This window comes from Harpegnathos saltator, unplaced genomic scaffold, assembly GCF_003227715.2.
Source record: "Harpegnathos saltator strain DR-91 unplaced genomic scaffold, Hsal_v8.6 scaffold51, whole genome shotgun sequence".
Lineage (NCBI taxonomy): Eukaryota > Metazoa > Arthropoda > Insecta > Hymenoptera > Formicidae > Harpegnathos > Harpegnathos saltator.
Genome location: NW_020230327.1, coordinates 1,765,068 through 1,787,780, shown reverse-complemented (window position 1 = coordinate 1,787,780; position 22,713 = coordinate 1,765,068). Strand labels below are relative to the sequence as shown.

Below are 22,713 nucleotides of genomic sequence, written 5' to 3'. Positions count from 1 at the left end.
TCGTCGTCGTCGTCGTCGTCGTCGTCGTCGTCGTCGTCGTCGTCGTCGTCGTCGTGAAACACGGCACTTCCGACGATCTGTACACAACGGTATACTGCATATATCGCACGCGGCATAGACCGTGTATATACGTTATATGCACGTTGTCCTCGGCGATGCCGCTCACGATATACCCCGTATGCCTGCCTCGTCGTCGACGCCGACGACTCGAGCGTAGTCTTAGCAACCGGCCGACCATACAAATAGTAGATATTACACGCTGGATACGCTTGCGTGAAGCCGAATCGTGTCAATATTCCAATCGCGATCTCGTCCTGGCGAAGAGAATCCACACGTTGCGTGGGCTCGTCCCAATTCCGTGAGTGCACCTGCGACTCACGGATCCTGGGAGAATCCAGGGCGACTTGCCATTCGAGCGACCATTGTTACCGCTATTCTCGTCGTTATGGGTAATCTCGCAATTATTGTCCTTGCAATTGTTGCAAATTACTGCCTAAAACTTTCCCTGCAAATTACGCGCTGCAGAGTGAGCGAAGCATGCTTCACGCCACGAGTAGCTGGTCGAGGGAGGATCGATAATGCGTTTTCGCGGGGTAAATCGATAGGCGAGAACGCGGTATGCGAAACGCTCTTTCTTTCTGAACGGCGGAGGAGTATCGCTCGCGTAAAGCGCGTGAAATGTAAATTAGGTCGACCGGCTGTTTTCACCAGCGAGGTATGCACGCTGCCAAAACATAATTCTATTTTAAGCCGAGATTTATCAAATGCGCACACGCGAGCGCAAGTTCCCACACTCGAAAGCAGTGTCCCTCATGCAGTTTTGATCTCGTACGCACGTTCGTGACACAATGCGCTTGCAGATATCAGCTTAGCCTTCCTACGATTACGTAATCCATTCATAACTAGACTCGCGTAGGGATTGCGAAGGCTGCGCCGGCTCTCGCTCTTTCGACATTGACGGCCTGCAATGATATATCGTTTTTGGCAAAGGACTGATATAAGTGGCCGCATATTACAGTAACGCCCCTTTGCGATACAACTTTCGTGTCGAACACGAGCCTGAGCTCGCACAATCGCCAGACCCTCCATGGAGATCGTTGTACTAAATTAAAGCTAACACAGTCACAAAATTTTGGGAGGAATCTGTGAATTGGGCTTACCAATGTTACTTCAGCGAGGTCAGATTATAATGTAATAAACCCACGCAACGCGCAAAGCACCTTTGAAACATGTGTGTTTTGTGGAAAAAGATATAAAAGTATAATGAAGTCAAAATAATATTCGTGGCAGCTGATAACAACGACTGACCAGTCGAAGAGCCTTTCGAAATCCGTAACATCACAAATCGATCTTACTGAAGTTAAAGGACTTGATCTGATCGATTTAAAGGACCGTCGCAAACGAGATGCGAGTCTCACTAAATTTGACTCGGTATCTCCGTGCTCCCTGCAAAGATGTTGGAGAAGATCAAAGGAGAATCGCTACAAAGTCGCGCTTTCTCGTTCTCCGTAGTTAAGTGGACACAAAATTGGCTCGGTGCCTTACCAAGACCGTACAAAAGACGTGCTCGTCAACAACAACAAATCAGTTCGTGTCAACAAGGAGATATCGAGCGATATCATTGCAAAGCGCCATGGAGCCGAGGCAGACGGAGGAGTTGCTCCAGTTTCATCTACGAGAGAACAATCTGCCGCAAGACGAGAGTCGCTCATGGAGAATTGAGCGCTCCCCTCTGGGCGGTCGCGGCATGTTCGCCATGCGAGACATCCAGCCGGGTGAGCTGATCTTCATGGACGTCCCGTTGCTGCTGGGACCGCGATGTCACAGCAAGTACCTGCCGATGTGCGTGGTCTGCTACAAAAATGACTGCCCGCTCTTCCCGTGCGATCACGGCTGCGGCCTGCCGATCTGTTCGACCAAGTGCGAGAACTCGCTGATGCACGCACGTGCTGAATGCAGAATCCTCCGAGAGTTGGAGCCCACCTGCGGTTCCACCTGGTCCAAGGATCTGTTACTAACGGTGGTGCTGATACGCGCCCTTGCGCTCTCCAGCGAACAGCGCAGGCTCTTGTTCGCTTTCGAATGCCACCTGAATCTTGCTCCTAATTATGAGGTAATCGGACTTAATCGCTTTCTCTCTCTCTCTCTTGTTCGTTCTTTCCGTCGTCGGTCGTCCGGAACATGGATGGCGATTGTGGCCAAGTCCAACAGGATCAATATCGATTGATACTATACGTGGATGTCTGTTTACATTTAGTTTATAGTCTCGACTGTAATGTGATATGAATATGTTAGAGAGACTAGAATTAACTATTTGATTTCATCCTATAACCACATATCCGTAAATTCCTACTAAAGATCGACTTGCTGAAGAGGAACATAACCCACCTACCTGACGAAGAGCAACTGGCGCTCATGAAACGCATCTGCGGAATTTTCAACACCAACTCCTTCGAGGTTGTGGCCGTACGGGACAAGGATCGCGTGGTGAGCCTACGTGGTATTTATCCGATAGGCGCCTTGCAGAATCACTGCTGCGTGCCGAACACCAGGCACCACTTCGACGATCAGCAACGGCTGTATATGAGCGCAGCGCTTCCCATAGCGGCTGGCCAAGAGATCACCATGTCCTACACTGATCTGCTGTGGGACACGCGCAGCAGGAGATGCTTCCTGCGAGTCACCAAACACTTCTCCTGCGACTGCAATAGATGCTCCGATCCCTTGGTACATCAAGGTCGCGACGCACTCCCGCGACTGGGATTCTCATGTATGATTCTATGTTTCTCCTTAGGAATTCGGATCCCAGCTTGGAGCGCTTCTCTGTGCCAAAGAAAACTGTCCAGGGCACTTGTTACCTTGCGATTCTCTCAGCTACGAGTCCTCTTGGACCTGCAGCGAGTGCCAGACTAGTGTGAGCCATAGACAGGTGAAAAGTTGAATTTTATCTGAGTTTCTATATATATTTTCTTAAATTTAATATATAGTATAAATATAATATCATAGATACATTGCATATTATAAAATTGTTATAAGATTATGATATTATTATATATATACATAGTGTTCAATTTTAATCTAATTTTAATCACCCCTCGTAACTTTGCAGGGAGCAATCGTAGAGAAAAATATTTCAGGCAAAAGTATTATATGGTTTCAAGAGGGACATAAAACAACTATATCATTTTGTTTACAGATGGTACTTTTAAGATATACTTTTTAAGATATTCACTGATCATTACTTTTTTTAATGGAAACTCTAATTTTTTATTATATCATCTTTTCCTACCAATTAATTTTAACGATTCTTGTCTGAAACAATTTTCTCCATGACCGTTCCCTGCTAAGTTACGAGGGGTAATAGATTAAAATTAGACATATATACACATACATATATATATATATATATATGTATGTATGTATGTATACATGTACGTTTATAGTACGTATATAATATTATCATTTTGCAGATTGAATGTATTTATTCGGCACTGAACGCACTCGTGCTCGAGGCTATAAACAAAGCTCCGCGAGAATTTTTGAGATTTTTAGAAATGAAATTATCAAAATTGATACCAACTAGTAATTATATCATGGTAGATGCCAAGTATCGTGTCATCTCCTACTTTGGCAGAATTCCTGATCTCACATGGGACGGTAAGGTTTCACTTTATATTTTCTGTCCATTTCTCTCGAACGTAATTTGAGAATTTTTCATTATCTTTACATCGTACAGTAATTAAACATAATGAACTGTAACGTAAACGTAATGAAACGTATAATAAACTGTAATTTGTATTACTTGTGTCAGATCTTACCGATGCGGAACTTAGAATTAAAAAAGCGTACTGTAATGATGTGCTTTCCAGTTTGGACATTTTAGGGTCAGGAGATTCTATAAAGAAAGGTAATTTGATAATTTATATATACTTTTCTAATTTTCAATCAGAAATATTAGAAACACGGAATAAAACGTTCAATTAAAGTTTCTATCTTTCTTCTAGAAGCTTACGATAACTTTAGAACCATTTGAGATGACTAATTTTGAAATGAAATGCAGATGATTTTTAATAAAACTTTAACGTGTAACTTATTAGTGCTTGGAGTTCCAAGTAAGCATATTTCTCAAATATCCTTCTAACATTTCAGGCCTCGTTTTATATGAGCTGTATCGCACGAAACTTGAATTATCTAAACGTCAGACTTCCAAAGATGACGATAAACAGAGGCATCGGTATAAGAAAGTACGATAGATAATTCATCTAAATTTATTATTATACAGTATTTTATTTTTATTATCGCATTTTTTTCTCTTTTTCTTCAGAGTGATGACAATGAATGTCTATTACAAAAGGCCATGATTATATTGCAAAATGATGTTGGTGCTGCTCTCGTTCGCAGAAGTGATTAATGTAAATTAACAGCCGTATTTATTGCGTTACATTCGACGTCTGAATGGATATATATATATATGTATATTCATATACATAACATATATACATATATATATATACACATACATGTACATATATATAAAATATATAACATATATATAATATAGCATTATATATATATATCATATATAAAATGAATTATGCTACACATAATGCGTACATAAATATATTACATATATGAGAACAACAATGGAGAAACGTGATTCTCTATCACAATTTTCAGCTTCATTTCTTGATTGATCAAGCAGCAATTGATGCCGATATTCTGCAAAGCTCGAATATAAATATCCAAAACATGCGATAATAATCCTCGCGAGACACGATGTTTGTATAAATAGAATAGTCTCTAGCGCACTTATGGCGTTGGGAATTCATAATTAAATTCGCAATAAAATTATATCAGTTTCAACCTATGATTCAATTATCTTGATGCAAAAAATATACGTGGTATAATACAAACATTGAGTATACATACTAGAACAGTTTGTCATCGTGGCACGTGTAGAAATATCTTCCCGACAGAGTACAGGTTTGACGATGATAATTAATTATGTTTTCGTGGAGTATATACGAGGATTTATCGATGATCCTGATGGATACGATTATGTAAATATTTCGATGAAAATTATGAATAATTGATATTATTCAATGTGATTAGATATCTCTACACTTAACTGATCGATCAACGAGTGGATTGTAGAGTCATGCCGATTGGATACGATAAGATGTATTGCACAGCATGAAATGCATTATATAGCAGACGATATATGTGTATGTGTATGTGTATATATCTTGCATGATCAATATAAAAAAAAAGTACAAGAAATCACGATGATGTAAATTTCACATTATTCTTTTATACAACTTGCTGTAATAAACACTTCGCCTCCTCGTACAAGGAGTTGCTTGGCTTTAACGTTTCCCAGTCGTAATCCACATCCTCGTCATAGCTCGCGGTGTTATTTCTGCAACGGAATTTGATAGATACAAGAATGTTATACGAAGGTATATTGACGTGCAAATTTCCCACAACAATGTGACAAAATTCATTTATATAAAAAGTATGACTCACCTGTACAAAGAATCATCCACAGAATGGATTGCGCCGTTGCCCAAATCTTGCAGTAGTCGATTTCGCGCGAGCGCCGTATGCATTAGTGCGATATTATCGAGCAAGCACTCTCTGTGGTCTGTAAAGAAACGAAAGAAGAGAGTGGAATTTGCTATTTGTGCACAAGCCAACTCGTCACATTCTTAACGTGCAAAACACTCACCGTTCTTCTCGTATTTCTTGAGAAGTTTCTTCACGAAATCCTCGCCCGCATATTTCTGCGATATACCGATCCGATAAAAAATAGCTTTACATTGCCAGCGATTTTCCGCGGAGTCCTGAGTGGATGTGACCGTTCTTCTTGCTTGCGTTTCCTTCACGAGGCTCTCCCAGTCGACTCCCAAAGCGTCGCCCAGTCCCTTGCCGCTTGTCTTGATGTCCTCCTCCAACTCGCCGTCGGAAATCTCTTCGAAGTCCATAGTCTCCATATTATCGTCCTCCATATTCCTAAGATACACGATGATTGTATATAACATCTGAAGCACGAAGCCAACCACGTAATAATGCGATAATCATTTCGCCTTAGTGAAACGTAAATGATCGATCGATCATTTCGCTTGTCAATATTATTACTGTGTGCGTACTGTGTGTGACTCTACCAAGAGAAAATATAAATTTGACGAAAGAATATAAAATATAAAATCTGATACTTTACAATTCGTGCGATTTACCTCAATGACACCGTGTCGGTGTTATCCTTGGGCTTTGCATTGAAAATCGCTTCCTCCACGGGTTCCTTCGGCGACAGTTGAGCCGGCTCCTGCGCGGTCGACTGTGCGTGTGCAGCATCCGGTGCTTTTTTACTCGCCCGTGCTTTACCAGTTTCCATATCCTGTTGAAAGATTTCATAAAAGCATGCAAAATGCACTCGCAAATAAAGAGAGATAAACGCGCCGGTCAAAATATGTATACCGCGGTATCTTCTTCCATATTCAGTATATCGTCAGGATCATCGCTGATGTCACTCAGATCGCTCTCGGTGTGAAGAGTTTGCAAAGACTCGTCGGCGATGATGCGCTTGGGTGGTTCCGTCACCACGGGTTCCTTGATCTCGGGCTTCTCCTTCTGCGTGTTCTTCTTCTGGAAGTTGTCGGTGGACTTCTCTCTGGTCGTGCACAATTTACCCTCAGCGAGTTCCATCAACTTCTTGTTGATAGGTTCTTCCTTCATGCTGCCATAGATGGCAGCCTGCTTGGCGGACGGATGTATAGTCGGCTCCTCTCTTGTCTCGGGAGGATTATACGACCGTCTTTTACTGAAAGAAAATGAAATGGCAATTGGTGAAAATAACGTAAAATAACAACAGATAACCCTGTACAGCTTCGAAAAACTTTGAAATGAATATTATAAAAACTTCAGTCTCTTATATATATGCACGAAATTCTACAATATTCTACAATATTCGATTCCTTAACACATCTTTCTTCCAAGATCTATAAAGATATAAAGCCACAAAGTTACTTCATAATCACTTTTGCTTAATCTTATGTAAAACTACGCTACAACTTGAACGTTTACCTATGTTGCGTGGGCTCTCCGAGCTCCAGGTCCTTGGAGCGTTCGTTTCTGTAATGCGATCGTACGTGTACATTCTGATTATCCCATTTGCGCGTATCGCCGGACTTCCAGTCAGCAATTGAACCGTCGTAGCGGGAATTCCACTCGTCATCGTGTATCTCCGAGCGAGGAAGACTGTCCCTGCCTTCCCACAATGTTCTCGTACGCCATTCTCTCTCCTCCCATTCCACCGTCGGGTAGCCCCGGTCTCGACCGTGCTCCACGTCGCGATGATGACCTTCCCAATCATCATTGGAGACGCCTTCATCTCTAATTAACAAAAGGCAAAAGGATCCTTCAATATATGGTAAGTTTACTTGAAAAATGTTGCGGAACATAGGAAATCTTTTGATACATCAGAAATAAAGCGATAAAACAGTAAGCCGGAATTAATTCATGTTGATTGTTACCTAATGCTGGTGCCACTACTTCTCAACTTGTCACCAGCGTAGAGAGGATGACGATGATGATGGTGGTGATGCCGATGGTCATCAAAGGACGTTCGCTCAGTAGTCTGGATCACGTATCTCGATTCTCTGGATCTTTCGTCGCGAGCGACGCGTCTCTCCTCGAAAGGACTGTCATACCTCCTGCTGTCCACAGTCTTTCTCCTGTCCTCCTCATGAATATGAGCATGATCTCGGTATTCCACATGTGCGGACGATTCCTCCTGCTCCTCCCAGTGCTCCGACATCCTGCCATAGTTCCTGTTGAAGCCTCTGTCCAAGTCCACAGCTCGTCGCGGGCTAGTGGCATCTCGGCGGTCCACCATTCGGTCGATCTTACTAGCCACACGCTCGATCCGCGCCTGATCCTTCCGCTCAGACGCGTGTCCTCGCTCGTATCTCACGCCGAACCTTCTGTGCCTACTGTCCCTGTCGTAATTACTGCCGTCCACCATGTCCATAAGGTGATCGCGGGACGACGACGCGGCTCCGGGTGTCGCGGCTGCCGCCGACGAAGAGGACGAAGCCACGGGCACCGATGACGACAATGCCGCCGTCGACTGGACACCGCTCGACGATGTCGCGGGATGCGCGCTTTTGTCGTGCAGAGACGCTCGATCCAATGACGACTCCCGCGGGAAACGGTCCATGCGGTCCCTCGGCGAGTTCACGCTCGATTTGCGCGCCGACGTGTCCTTCTCCACGACGCCTCGCTCGTACCTACCGTCCAGCCGCTGCGTCGAGTTCCTTTCGCGCTCGGCGAGAGCCTTCGTTTCGGACCGCTCTCGCTCACGTTCGCTTCTACGCTCGCGCGCGCTGCCCTTCTCGAACGAGACGTCCTTACTCAACGGCCGCTCCTTCACGTTCCTGCTGTAGCGCGAGTTCTTGTCCGCTGATAGACTCAACGTCGATGACACTACCGTAGCTGGCACGTCCCTCTCCCGCGGCTTCATAGACTTCTCCCGTTCTCGGTCACGCTCTCGCTCCCGCTCTCGTTCTCTCTCGCGTTCCCGGTCGCGCTCCCGTTCGCGATCCCTGTCCCGGTCCCGGTCTCGTTCGCGTTCCCTCTCGCGATCTCGCTCCCGTTCGCGATCTCGCTCTCGTTGCCGCTCTCGACAACGCTCCTGGGACTCGTCTTTGTCCTTATCGCGCTGCGGCTCCCGTTGGTCGCGAGCCAACCTGGTCGAGTGACCGCGTTGCTCGTCCCTGGTTTCTTTTTCGCGGCGTTCGCGGCTCTTTTGCCGCGCCGTTTTCTCGCCAGTGGTATACGAAGACTTCTCGTCGAAGTCTTTGCTCACGTTCCTGCGGTAGCTCTCGTCCTGGGAGCTCGTCGTTGTCTGCTTCGCCTGCTTGCTTGAGTTCAGTTGCTCGTTCTTCCGTGCGTCCTCCCGTTCCTTGCTTTTGTCCTGTTTGTGCAAATCGCGCTCTTTCTTCTCCGTGTCCCTCGCGCGACTCGATGATGAGCCACCACCGCTGCCGCTTTGTTTCTCGAGATTCTTCGCCGGGGTAAGATCGCGTCTTGGTCGAGACGATTTGTCCGGCGTGCGGCTGCGACGAGTCTTCGACGTACCCTCTTTCATATGCTGATGTTTGTTGGACCGGTCTGAGGACGATGACGGCGGCGGTGTGCGCGAGCGGATGTTGTCCTTGTCCTTGCACTTGGATCTCAGCCGACCGTCGTCCGATTTCATCTTGTCGTCGATCGCGCGGTTCTTCTCCTTCTCCTGCTCCTTCGTCACTTTGTCGAAGGACTTGCACTTGGCCGCCGTGTCCTTGGATAAGCACTCGTCCACGTCGCGCACCTTCTTGTAATGCCTGCTGCCGTCCTCCTTGTCCATCTCCCTGGCACTCTTCAACGCCTTGGGTGATTCACTTCGGTTCCTCTCCCGGTTCTTGTTGGACGACGAAGATAACGCATGATGCGCCACGGATACCGACGAGCCTAATACTATGGTCGTGGTAGACGCTACCCCTCCGCTCACGGATCCTTGCTGCATCGCGGGTGATCTGGCGCGCAGTGAGGTCGAATGCTTCCTGGGCACAGAAGAGGACGAGCCATACTTCTTGATCGATCGCGTAGCGGGATCCTTCTTCGTAGAACTGCTCTCGAGCTTGCGTTTTTTCTTGTTTACAACTTTCTCGTTCTTTGCGCCCAGTCTTTTGAGTTTCAACCTACGGATTTGCAGATATATAATGCGAAATCCTGATATACACACACACATACACATATACACATATATATACATTCTACAATATTACAATTAATAAGTGACAAATTAACATAAATTGTGCCGACGTGACTAACATTTTATAATAGTATATTTTCCAAAGAAAAAAAAAACTATATACATATATTAAGTCATTAAGTATAAAATGCCCGATTTCGAATAAAAAGTTTGGTTTACTATATCTCAAACCAGAAATAGTAAAATTACTCAAAGTATGCGCCTAAAGTATCGACACAGTTCTGCCATCTTAACGGTAGCTCATGTCAGCAACGAAGAAGCCTGAAGAGCGAGTGACGATGAAATCGCGGAAGGCGTTTTCCACAGCTTGTTGAGAATTAAATATTTTTCCTTGCAAGAAGTGGTCCAGTGTCTGGAAGAAGTGGTAGTCAGTTGGTGCAAGGTCTAGTGAATATGGTGGGTGACAGAGAGTTTCCAAGTCCAGCTGCTGCAGTTTGAGCAACGTTGTTTGACCACGTGCGACATGTGGTCGAGCGTTGTCTTGCAAGAGGATTGACCTGTCTTTATTGACCAATCTCAGCTGCTTAATCGCAAGCATCATCATTTCGTCCAGTTGATTACAGTAGACATCCGCTGTAATCGATTGACCAGATTTCATGAAGCTCTAGTGGACAATACCAGCGCTAGACCATCAACAGACACCATTAGTTTTCTTTTGTGAATATTCGGTTTCGGACTGTGTTTCGGTATTCATCTATTCGGTATTTCATCTATATCCAAATATTGTGCCGACGCTTGCGATTGTGGAAAAGAATCCATTTTTCATCACACGTAATAATATGATGTAGAAATGGTTCGCCTTTATGTCGTGATAGTAAAGAAAGGCAATCTTTGAGACGATTTCTCTTCTGACGTTCGTTTAATTCATGCGGAACCCATTTATCCAGCTTCTTTACCTTGCCGATTTGTTTCAAGTGGTCCAATATCGTTGGAATAGTAACGTTAAACCTTGTTGCTAATTCACGCGTAGTTTGAGATGTATCCGGTTCCACTACTGAGCTTTCAGCTCATCATTATCCACCTTGGTCTCAGGTCGCTCACGTGGCTCACTTTCAAGATTAAAACCGCCAGAACGAAACTTCTCAAACCATCGACGTACTATGCGTTCATTAGCTACAACTTCACCAAACACTTCGTTGATATTTCGAGTTGTCTGTGCTGCATTGGTTCCACGACGGAACTCATATTCAAAAATAACACGAATTTTTAACTTATCCATAGTTACACAAAGATTATTGTAACAGACATTTTGAAAAATAATCATAAACCAAAATATGCGTTTGAAAGAATGATAATGTACCTTCACAAGAAGAAAAAGCCAAGAACTGTAAAGGTGAAATGTCCGATATATCGGCTGTCGAACGTAGTACTTAAGAAAATCGGACATTTCACATTTAACGACCTAATATATACATATGAAAGATGCCTTTTTCTACATTCATTTTTCAAAACATCTATTTCTTGTTTCATTTATATCATTTTTATATTTTATATATTATATCTATGCGTGTGTGAAAACTGTGAGAAATAACAGAATACATAATTTAAATGAATTGATTACATAAATGAATGATTGTGATTACACAAATAACTGATTACATAAATATATTGTGGCACATATAAAGTATATATAAAATATATACTGTGTTTGTAAGAAACACTTACTTTCTTTTCCTCTCCTTATCCTCGTTGTAATCGGTGGAGACGCTGTGATGTCGCTTGGTTTTAATTTTCTTGACTTTCTTTCGCGAATCCGATGTTGAGGTGGAGGATGAGTCTTCACTGCTGGAGCTGCTGCTACTGCTGGATGTACTCGAAGTGCGTGAACTAGAGGAAGTGCTCATTGCTTTTTTCTTTTGCCTCACTTTATCCTTGCCATGTACCTCCTTGTCCTTCTTCATTTGTAGCTCCAGTTCCCGTTGTAACAATTGCCGCCGTCTCTCCAATACCTTTTCGTCCTCGTATTCAAGATCTGTTTGATTCCACTCTTCTATGTTTAAGTCTGGACTATGTGATGCCTTCTTCACAATCTTAGATGTGAGTCGTTTGAAAGGATCCTCAATGAGCTGCAATATAAAGGATATTGAAAGTAGAATTTTTCTTTTTTTCACTTAGTCATTTATCATGTACTTCAACTTTTATTATTTCATGTACTTACTCCAGCTGTACTTGTGATTGCATTATCCTTCTTAGCACGCTTGGATGGACTTATCAATGTATGTGTATTTGCGTATCTAATTAACAAACAAAAAAAGTGTAAAATTACTAATATTGCTTAATATTCCACTATAAGCAAAAGTCAAATTCAATCTTATGTTATCATATTGTAAAACAAATAAAGCACAACAAATCAGACTTGATGGTTAAAATTCAGACAACTGTAATTTGTTGAAAACATCAAAACAAATGAGAATCTGAAACAGGTAAGTAATAGAAAAATATGATATTCTTATCTTCCATCTAGAATAATTTGTCATATTTTATTTTCTCTCAGTTACTCTAATTTCTCTTAGTTACTGTCTTCACTTTAAATAAACTAGATTTGAGTGCTTCTTTATGTAAAAATATCAAGTGTCTTAACAAATAATCAGTTAATAAGATAGTGTGTTTCGCCAGCAGCTGTGGTATGACATTTGCAAAGTACGAAGTTGGCACAGTCAATATATCATTTTAGAAACATTTATATAGCGGACCAACACTTCCAATCTTATCTTGGTACTGAAAATATGAAACTTTTTAAAAGATATTCTCAGTAATCGTAGAATTGTGACAAGTGTATGCCGCCAGAACAATCATGGTCTCTTTAAAAATTTTCCAGACGTGCGCTAGCTTCACAGGACAGATAGCCATGAGCAAGTAGTACAACTCACTTGCAACTCTTTCCGTACGAGCAACTGCCGTTGAGCGCCCAGTTTCTACAGTAATCCGATGTATTCTGAGGGGCTGCGGCTGCGGCGGCGGTCGCTGGTTTGGTGCCCAACCTCTCAAACACACTCGGCCGTCGAGAGTCTGTATTACATTTCGTAGGGTCAGCCGTTATCTTCCTTATGTTTGATTTTGACATATTATCACCATAAAACACTTATGTTTTCACAATGGAAGTGCATAACTGCGGCATGCAAACGTCCATTCGTCCCGTGCGGAATCGTCATGCAATGCGGGCTCGACGGCTACGCGCGGAGATAAATACCATCTCTCTTCCGCACGGAACTGCACTGCAAACTCGCCCGGATACTCGCTCGCTGCTGCAATGCTCCCGGATGCAGTGTCGCTAGACGAGAAGCTGCTTTACGCACGCGCCCTACGCTTGAGAGGGAATCCTGCGAAATTTCTCAAGAGGTTTCCGGACCGAGTAGCTGGGAGATTTTTCTACACGCTCAACAGATGAAGCACTCTTCCCTTTTTCAGCTTGATATCTCGCCGAAGCTGCACTCCATTTCAACACACATCCCATACGACACATTGCTTTGATCTGTTCTTTATAGCTGCACTGCTGAACTAGTGCAATAAGTTAGAATGAGAAAAAATATAGTTGTCTCATTTTAACTTGTTGCACTAGTTCAGCAGTGCAGCTATAAAGAACAGACTCCTTGTATGTGCCGGGTCTCAGCACGAGAGATGTCATCTATAGGCGAAAATGTGAACTACATAACTCATATCCATGTACTTGTCCAGTAGATAATACACGGGACATTTTATTACATTTGACATTTTGTTCCATAAAAGTATTACGAAATTCACGTAACTTACAAATGTAACTTTCTTTTAGCTGTCACATCGTGATAACTATTTGTCATGGATGTGTGTGTGTGTGTAGTTAATTCTGAAAAATAGATTTTTTAGTAAAAGAGAATATAGATTTAAAGTGAGCCACACAGCAGAAATATTCAAAATACATCACAGGGATATTCTAAGAATATCTTCAATATCTTCAGAATATCCCTATGATACACTTTGAATATTTCTGCTGTGTGGGGAGGATGTAATTTTCCAGACGATGATTTGTTTAATGGGGCAAGAAAAAGGATATCATAATTCAAATTCCTGCGATTATTCCTGCAGAAATTGTTTCATAAACGCACATATTCATAGGATAATTTAGCTTCATACGGAAAATTGAAAACAATATTGAGACGCAAAATGTATGTAACCATCTGCCACTGTTGTATGCATATTTGGTGAGAAAAGTATGCGAAAATCACGAATGAACCAACGTCACAGTGAATCATATGATTTGAATCAGTATGATCAATCGGATAAATGATGACTAATAATTTGCGATATAGTGTACCAGATACAGCCGTGTCTTCACTAGCTAAGATTTGTGTATGTGTATGTGTATATCTGTACATGTGTACACCATATATACATATTACGTGCCCATGCATATACATGTGCATACGCACGCACACACACAACAAAATTCATTATATAAAAACTTATATATGTATAATTTACATATGCGTATATAGAAATCCTTTATATAATTATTCACGAAATAATGCGATTATTATCCAAAAGAAACCTACTTTCGCATTTCTTTTTTTTTATTTTTAAGTAGATAATTTGTACAGCGAAAATATTACTTATTCAAAACTAAAATCATGTGTATATGTGTATGATCTTAATTTATAGAGACACGAAATTAACTCAGCGATGTTTAGATTCTATCAATACTGCGACTTGCACAATTATAATTTCAAGTCAGTTTATTGGTGATTCAGCGTTGACGTTGAGCTTCCTTTTGCGGCAAAAACCAAAAACATAACAATGGATCAAATGCTTGAGGATTTGGTTTATTTTTCGACTCTTATGAAACTATACAACATCGTAGCATTAGAAGCGTTCTTGTTCTTCATGGCTTCTCATGTTGTCCACGTGTCTAATTCGATGTTATGAGATTGATTAGATGTCGGAATCCACGTGGGTATGTCATCTTCTTAATTTTCTTCACAACGCATATTTATTGCGATGAGAACCATGTCAGCTTATTGCAGGCGGATAACTTTTAACAAGTGATAAATTCATCAACTTTCCAACTTTCAATACTGTTCAATTATCATTGACGATATCACGGGATTCCAACGATATTTCATTATGAGACATCAGCGAATTATTGCTTGATATCTCTGACAATTTTAACCTTTTCCTCCGGACTCTCCAAGAACGAAGATTTATGCTTGCGCGACTTATCATATCCTTATTTATAAACACCGAACATGAGATCCGAGAACGGAATTGAAACACGTCTGCCATAACTTTCGTACATTGTAGAGTCTTTTACGCTGCCATCGGAAGGCAGTTTGTCGCAGGTAACTAGCGCGTTTGAGGTTTTCGCTGATTCTTACTCTTACTTTCAGATTGTACATCTCTAAAAGCCTTATGCGCGCTATTTTTTCTTTTTTTTATTAGAATAAAAATGACAGTTCAATCGATTTTACATTTTGACGAAATGATCGTTCAATCACGTTCACGTTACTTCTTCAATTCAACTACAGCACAATTAATTTTGGAAAATGCGTTCGCACGCGCTTTGAGACTTTTACACAGCGGTTATCTATTTACAGCCAACAATAAAGCGCCAATTTCCAAGTTGATAACGATTCTCGCGATTGAAACACCAAGCATACGGACGAACGCACGTGTCATCATGAACCAACGGTATTAAGACGGTAAAAGTAAACTTCTACCATCGAACCACCAAATATACCAAAAGTAAACTACCATCGAAATAACCATACGCGGCGGTTTGTACAAAGGTGATAATGTTACATATTTGGAGAAATAATTTTCTGATTACACGCAATACATTTCACTGCTCACTCGTGATTACAATATCGGAATGACGACGTCTTGTGCTCTAACACTGCTATTACATCGTTGACTACTTCAAATGTTGCACACGATAAATCAAATTTCCACGTTTAATCCGCATAACAATAAATTAGACTGCATAACGATTTGATAAAGATTATACGATATCTGTATATTCATATATATATATATAAAATTTATATATATATATAATTTATATATACATACAATTTATATATATATATAATTTATATATATATATATAATTTATACATATATATATATAATTTATACATATATATATATATATATGAAGATACATTACATATAATTACATGACTATCTCCATTTCTCTCGCAGTAACTATAACCTGCACTTGATGCAACTTTACATACAAAAATCGATTAAAAAAATATTAGTACGAATATGTAGATTAACATTTTGCATATTTAAAATATATGTATATATATATATTTATATATTAGTAATTAGCAAAATATAATTACTTAACCGTGGCCTATGATCGTTTTAAATATATATGGACGCAGATGTAACGTTTTGCACAGCTACATTCGTCCTCCCGTCTAAAATTCTCTAAAGCGGTAACAATCGTCATGCCACGTTCATAATCTTTCCATTTATTACTTAATTCAAATATACACACATATATTTATATACATATACACATACATATACACACATATATATACATACATATATATATACATGCATATATATATACAAATATAATAAAAGTAGGTACAGCGTTTCGTTCTGAGGTAGATTGAGTCAGCAAACAGCAAACAACTATATAATTCAAAGCTCGTTTCTAGGTGCAGCTATGCACATTTCTAGATTTTTGTTTTTATTACTACGCTTAAAATTACATCGTCGTCGAAATATTAAAAAGAAAAAGAAACATTAATGTGGGTCAATATTATCGCATGTAATCAGTAATTTCGAAACCTTGATCTTTGTTAAAATCATGAGTGTACGTGATAAACAATTACGAAAGAGAAAAATGCAATATAATCGCATTCACTCGACACTTGCGCATAGCATGTTCTTTTAATCGTTCTCGGAGAGAAAGCTTCGTTGATATACTCTTTTATCGTTAGTTAAAATCAAAATATGTGCATCATTAATCGATAATAAATACCGATAACATCTAGTAGTCCGTTGTAATCGTTAAGTGACATGCAACATTTACTTTCCTTGCACTTTCATGACAACATATAATCGCGTGTTAAATTTCTCAAAAAGTATAAGAAATACAAATCTGCAGCTAATATATCGTTAGTTAGCTGCAAATTATATATATATATAAAAAAAAAGAAATATACTTATTATTCGTACAAGAGAAACATTACTGAAAGCTATCGTGATGTATGAAAATTGTTATATACAGTTTCACCAATGTATGTATAGTAACAAACACAAAAATGCAGACATTTTTATTAAAAAAGAAAGAAAAGAAAACCTGACGATATACTAATCCAGTTAAATGAATGCATAAATCAAGGTTTCGTTTCTTCTACAAATAACGTACGCGAGGATATCGGTTAATTATACATTAACCAATAAGTTAAAATTAACTTAACCATAAGTCTGTTTCTAGCGTTCAGATGATAAATTTACAGATAAAGCATTATTTTATATGTATATGTTCATACATAAACCGGTTTTTCTTATTCTGTTATATACACACGCTTTGACATACAAAGAAAAGGTTTCTCTATGTAAAATTAAATATCTTCGAGTCCACCATCATGAACACCGGCTCTAACTTTATCCAACACCCTGTTCACAAATTCTGTTGAATGGTTTGCTATTCGTATTTCTGTAATCAAAATTCACGCATATATCTTACGATTAATATCAGTATATATGTATCTTGCATATAGATTAGAATATTTGAAATAAAATATTTTGTTTTAAATTATAACAAAATTTGGCAGCATTTTCTATCATACGCAAAGTTGAATATAGAAATGAAGTTAAAAGAGAGAGAGAGAGAGAGAGAGAGAGAGAGAGAAAGAGAGAGAGAGAGAGAGAGAAAGAAGTATACTCACTAGTAGCCACTTTGCAACATTTTTCTAATTGTCGTGTAATCTCCTCCTGACTTTCGGGATTAAGAGGTTCGGTTGCTTTCACAGAAAGTATGTTTTTAACCTGCGATATGCCCTGAATAAGACGTTCTAAAAAAACAAGATTATCTCTGTTTCTCAATACGACGATATGGATGAAATATTCTATTAAATATTTTAATATCTACACTTACACACACGCGCGACTTTAATGGCAGAGCTTTGCGTTTAGCTAAGCTATCGCAAAGCAAAAGAATCGAATAAAATATAAATAAAATGTTTACTCAACTGTGCTCTTGTTCAAGTCCATGCAGCTTAATTTTATTAGCTTCATGTTGAGCCTTTTTCTTTAAGCGACACGCCCGCGAGGCTAATTTATTTTTTTCTTTTCGTGTTTTCGGTCTTGCTGTGAATGGTAATTCTGAAACAGGCGTCATGTCATTTATAATACGGGTGAGCTTATCCAACTCCCTTCCAATATTATGAAGCTTGCGAGGATTCGGCGTAAGATCGTTTCCATCGCCTTTCCGTGCTTTTCCGCTATGTTTAATTCCTCTGAGAGCACAATGTGGACTAAATACCGGATCAGTTGCTTCGTTTAAGACATGCGGATCTTCTAAACGTGCTCTAGCGATCAGTCGTTGTCCCTTTGGTCCCTTCGCTTGTACATTATACTGCCAGAAGAATCTCTCTTTTTTACTGTGTCTACTCTCCCTTCCTAATTCTGCAGTATCCATTCTGTTGTTACTCTGCTCTTCACCATCACTCCCACCTGAATCTGATAAGAGAACAATCATTGTAACAACTGCAATAATGGTTCAATAATTATAACTGTAATTATAATGTTATATACTAGTGATATTGTTACTATAATAATAGTAATTGTAAAATTGTAACTTAAGTCCTACTTTAAATTGCAAGATATATTTCATATATGAGGTCAAGAATAAATTATTTTTGGACTGCGTATCTCAATTGAAACCCAAAAATGAACATTGAATCTTTTCTCTTCAACATATACGTATAAACATATTCGGATATATTAAAATATATAAAAAGTACTACTAAATATATTAATACTACTAAACATATAAATACCATTATCACTGCTATAGTCATCATAATGGTCACTATCATCATCACTATCTTCGTAATCTTCATCTTGATTGAATGGATCAAGATGACCAAGTGGATCTGGACTTAATGCACCTCCTGTGCTCAGACTACTTGTCGAACCTGCCTCCACCAGACTACTGGTACTCAGAAGGTGCTGTCGTGGTTCTCTGTGAGCCCAGATTTGGTCTAGAGCCATTGTCTGTGTAGGTGCAGACATAGAGAGTCTTGAAACCTTAGATTGTCCACCTGCTGGAGAGATACTATCTGCCTGATTGGATACTGGGTTAGTGAATGGATTTTCACATCTTCTTAGAAGTAACTCATGTAAAGTAGATGACCCAACTGGCCGTGCTACATGATGTGGGGAAGTCGAAGAACTCGCTGTTGAACTACCTATAATAATATATGAATCAGTTAGCACTATTGCTAACTTACTTATTATTATTATCCTACTTCTTTAGGATAAACAGCAAACTTCTCCCACAAATAATAAATGTAACTTATAGGCCAATTTTTATATTTGCAAAAATATAATGTTACTATTTTCATTAATACTACTAACATTTTTTAATCAATATCATGCACTCAGAAGTTTCACACTTATTTTATTATTATTAAGAAGTAAAATATATTTCTTTAAATGTACCTGCAATATTGCTAGTTCCTGGACTAGGAAACGCAGTGGGACTAACAGCTTCCACATTGTCCACAATATTGGAACCTTTATTTAAATTAAATCCATACGTATTTGTATATGTAGGGCAACTACGGAAAGTTAATCCAGACTGAGGAAAACTACTAGGTGCAAATCCTACATCGCTACTAGTAAACAGAGAGCCAGTGGATGACGGAGCATTTGCTTCTACTTTGATTGGTGGTACCCTTTCTTCCGGTAGCAGCAAATCATCAAAATTTAAATCTCCCAACAGAGTATCATCATTGGCGTTCAATTCGGCCAGAGTAGGGCCTTGGATGAGTTCGGCCTTGTCCACTTGGAATATATCATCGTCATCCATCCTAAACGAGATGTCCAGTTGATCTGGATCAATCTTAAAGGGCGATTCCATGTGTTCTGCCCTCATGGTCCATCCAGAGGTAGCCGTCAGAGGTGAGGGCGAGAACTGATCGTACACTCCACGTGTACCTCTGTGTCCACCAGGGATCGGTACTGATGCCGAAGCTGCACCCATCTCCTGGACAGGTTCCTGCTTCACTATGCCATCCATGGTGTTGAACCTGTCCAGCGAGAAGTCGCTGTACTTGGAGTTATCCATTAGCAAGGGGACACTTCGTACAAAGATCGTGTGACAATGTAGAGCGCTCTAATTGCTATACTACAAATCAAATTCTCTACAAGGAAAATATATGTGAAAGTTCGCCCAGACAAAAAGTAACCCAACATGCGCGCGGAAAGGAACGATATTTGCGATATTTGTGCATGCACGCGGTGTGTTTTGTATGTGTGTACCGTGATATATCGTTGATCCCGAAAACCCGATCAATCTCACCGCGCGCGTTGTTTATTATTACTGCGAGAAAATTCCCGCGAATCTGACGGCTCGATCGCGGGGAGAAGGGAGTGGGAGAGGGAGAGAGAAAGAGAGAAACGTACGTACGCACGCAGAGGACGATGAAACGCACGCGGGTCGTCTATCGTGCACGAGGTTCTATGCCAATCACGAGGCACGAGACTCTGATTTTGACTCGTCCGTGTGACTCGATCGATTCGCTGCGAATATCGATGGTTTTGCAAAGCTGCCGGGGAGGAAACGTGAACGAACAAGCGCCCGAATACTCTCTCGTTCGGTAGTTCTGCGCGTCTTATTCGACAACGAGTCACTCTCGCTCCTCTTCCTTCCTTTCCTCTCTCTCTCTCTCTCTCTCCTCTTCTGTGTGCGAATGTCTATCCTTTTCGGATTTCACAATAAGGAACCGTCTCTCCTTGGCGCTTCTTCGCGCAAATCTCAATCACAGAACAACGGCACCAAATCACATATTGGCTCAGCGTGCACCTCGCACGCACTGCACGCACCGCGACCGTAGCTTTCGTTAGCGGGCATTTTCCGTGGCTGACATCGCTCGTCTCACGAGCGCACACGAGACTTGGAGATCACGACAAGATTGGGTTTCACTTTCCGCCACCGCAGTCGCGTCGGCTCGCCTCGCGGATTCACTCTGTCCGTCCGTCCGACCGATCGACCGACCGTCCGACCGACCGACCGACCGATCGACCGTCCGTCCGTCCGTCCGTCCGTTCGTCCGACGACGACGAGATTTGTGACAATTTATGGAGAATTTGAGCGTGGATCCGCGATCCGACTGCGACTTCGCCGCGTGCGTGACACCACGAAATTCTGTTGCGGATGGAGAGAGAACTGTGCGAGATGACGTGCGCGGCACGACGTGTGTGATGTTTGTTATTGTTTTGCCACGAGACCGTGAGGCCAAGTATCGGTGATGTTTGCATAAATAGGAAAGGGTCACATGACACATCACACGAAATAACAAGCCAGTCACTCCGCGCCGACCAATCACATGCTGCCGTTTCCTGAGTGCCGCACTTTTTTGCCCGATGTAACTTGGCGAGAATTTTCATTCTAATATTGTTGCCTCGCGCGCCCGCGTGTGCACATACATACATGTGTGTGTTATTTTTCTTCCTGGTGTTACATGTGTGTGTGCGTGTGTAGGGGAGGCACTTTCGCGCGCGGAAATGCCGCAGTCCGATTTCAAGGACATGGTTTGTCGGATACAGCACAGACATCATTGTGTGTGCGTGTGCGCGCTCGCGCGCGCGTGATTCATGAAGTCTCTTTCCTCTTGTCACGCGTTCGATCGACATGCAAATAAGACTTGCGATTCTATTGTTGGATCGCTCGTAAGTGCTTGTGATGATGTCTCTTTGAGTTCGTTTCTCTAGGAATGAAATAAACGATCAACACAACCATCTGCTAACATCATACTTCATGACAACTTAATGCTGTCTTAGATCGCACTGACAAGGAAACCGTCAAAACTGTCCCTCACTGATTTTGTAGTGTATTAAAAAATACTAGACCCATATTTTTTTAACAGCTCTCTCAGCGTTTCTCAACATTTAAGGATAGAAACGACCCCTCGAAGAAAACAGATATTTTCATTTCTTGCAAATATTTCCTAAACTACGAGCTATGTGAAAAAATGTTTCATACAAAAATTGTATAATAATTTATACTTTTTGAAACGGTTAATTCAAATTTTAAAAAAATGCAAAATTTTTAATACTCCCTTTCCTCTTGTTACCATTGCAAATTTTTAAATTTTTATGAGGATAGAAATTGAAGAGCATTGAATATCATATTTATTCATATACATAATATTGGAAAGTAATCAATTAAATTTTTGAAAAACTACATAATGTACTATAAGCGTTACGCTGTGCGAGTAGTTTTTCATATTTTCTCATACTACAAGATGAAAGCAAAGTAACCCTAATGGTATGATATGTAACGTATAAAGGTCTTTGCACAACGTCAAACAACAGGCAATAAGAACAAGCAATAGAAAAAAGAAATAAGAAATTATCGGCATCGATGCACAGTGATGCTATGGAGATAAAAACCATACAATCAGAACGTTTGAATTATATCGGCTGCGTAGTATTCATAGTTGGGCTGCGTTCCGATATTTACTAATAGTACTGAAAATCTATAGTATATGTGATACAAGCTCACTGAAATATATACTAACTGGAACGAGCGTTGGCGTACGATTCTATTATTTGCATGCGAATAGAGAGAGAGGTTCCCTGGTTCCTCTCTTATCCTTATCTGACCCACAGTGTCGTCAAGAGTGGGGATAATGAGGTACAGTCAATGAAAAAGTTAGTCGCTGAAAGTAAAG

The 22,713-nt window shown here is 40.7% G+C and overlaps 3 protein-coding genes across 9 annotated transcripts; 1 reads left to right on the top strand and 2 right to left on the bottom strand.

Annotated features, from left to right (window-relative positions):
- Positions 1-48: 48 nt before the first annotated feature.
- LOC105192400 (SET domain-containing protein SmydA-8) lies at positions 49-4,520 on the top strand. Its single transcript, XM_011156527.3, has 7 exons — positions 49-2,113; positions 2,359-2,727; positions 2,795-2,929; positions 3,471-3,657; positions 3,812-3,907; positions 4,150-4,244; positions 4,325-4,520. The coding sequence occupies exons 1-7, from the start codon at positions 1,634-1,636 to the stop codon at positions 4,409-4,411; spliced, it is 1,449 nt and encodes a 482-aa protein (XP_011154829.1). The 5' UTR covers positions 49-1,633; the 3' UTR covers positions 4,412-4,520.
- A 741-nt stretch (positions 4,521-5,261) lies between these two features.
- LOC105192399 (zinc finger CCCH domain-containing protein 13) lies at positions 5,262-13,281 on the bottom strand. 2 transcript variants are annotated; one of them, XM_011156525.3, is made up of 10 exons: positions 12,685-13,280; positions 11,973-12,048; positions 11,480-11,880; positions 7,533-9,740; positions 7,084-7,392; positions 6,478-6,820; positions 6,237-6,397; positions 5,729-6,012; positions 5,527-5,644; positions 5,262-5,419 (listed from the first exon to the last, which is right to left on the bottom strand). In XM_011156525.3, exons 1-10 carry the CDS (start codon positions 12,876-12,878, stop codon positions 5,311-5,313), a joined length of 4,203 nt encoding a protein of 1,400 aa, XP_011154827.1. In that variant the 5' UTR covers positions 12,879-13,280; the 3' UTR covers positions 5,262-5,310. The 2 variants fall into 2 exon arrangements, with proteins under 2 accessions (XP_011154827.1, XP_025158439.1); XM_025302654.1 differs by lacking the exon at positions 5,262-5,419 and having other exon boundaries at positions 5,859-6,012; positions 12,685-13,281.
- A 2,964-nt stretch (positions 13,282-16,245) lies between these two features.
- Positions 16,246-21,909, bottom strand: REPTOR (repressed by TOR). Of its 6 annotated transcripts, none has more exons than XM_025302726.1 (6): positions 20,448-21,909; positions 19,478-20,118; positions 18,814-19,224; positions 18,005-18,493; positions 17,701-17,826; positions 16,246-17,468 (listed from the first exon to the last, which is right to left on the bottom strand). In XM_025302726.1, the coding sequence occupies exons 2-6, from the start codon at positions 20,103-20,105 to the stop codon at positions 17,374-17,376; spliced, it is 1,749 nt and encodes a 582-aa protein (XP_025158511.1). In that variant the 5' UTR covers positions 20,106-20,118; positions 20,448-21,909; the 3' UTR covers positions 16,246-17,373. The 6 variants fall into 6 exon arrangements, with proteins under 6 accessions (XP_025158511.1, XP_011154822.1, XP_025158512.1 ...); XM_011156520.3 differs by having other exon boundaries at positions 19,478-20,067; positions 20,300-21,908; XM_025302727.1 differs by having other exon boundaries at positions 19,478-20,085; positions 20,444-21,908.
- Positions 21,910-22,713: the final 804 nt, after the last annotated feature.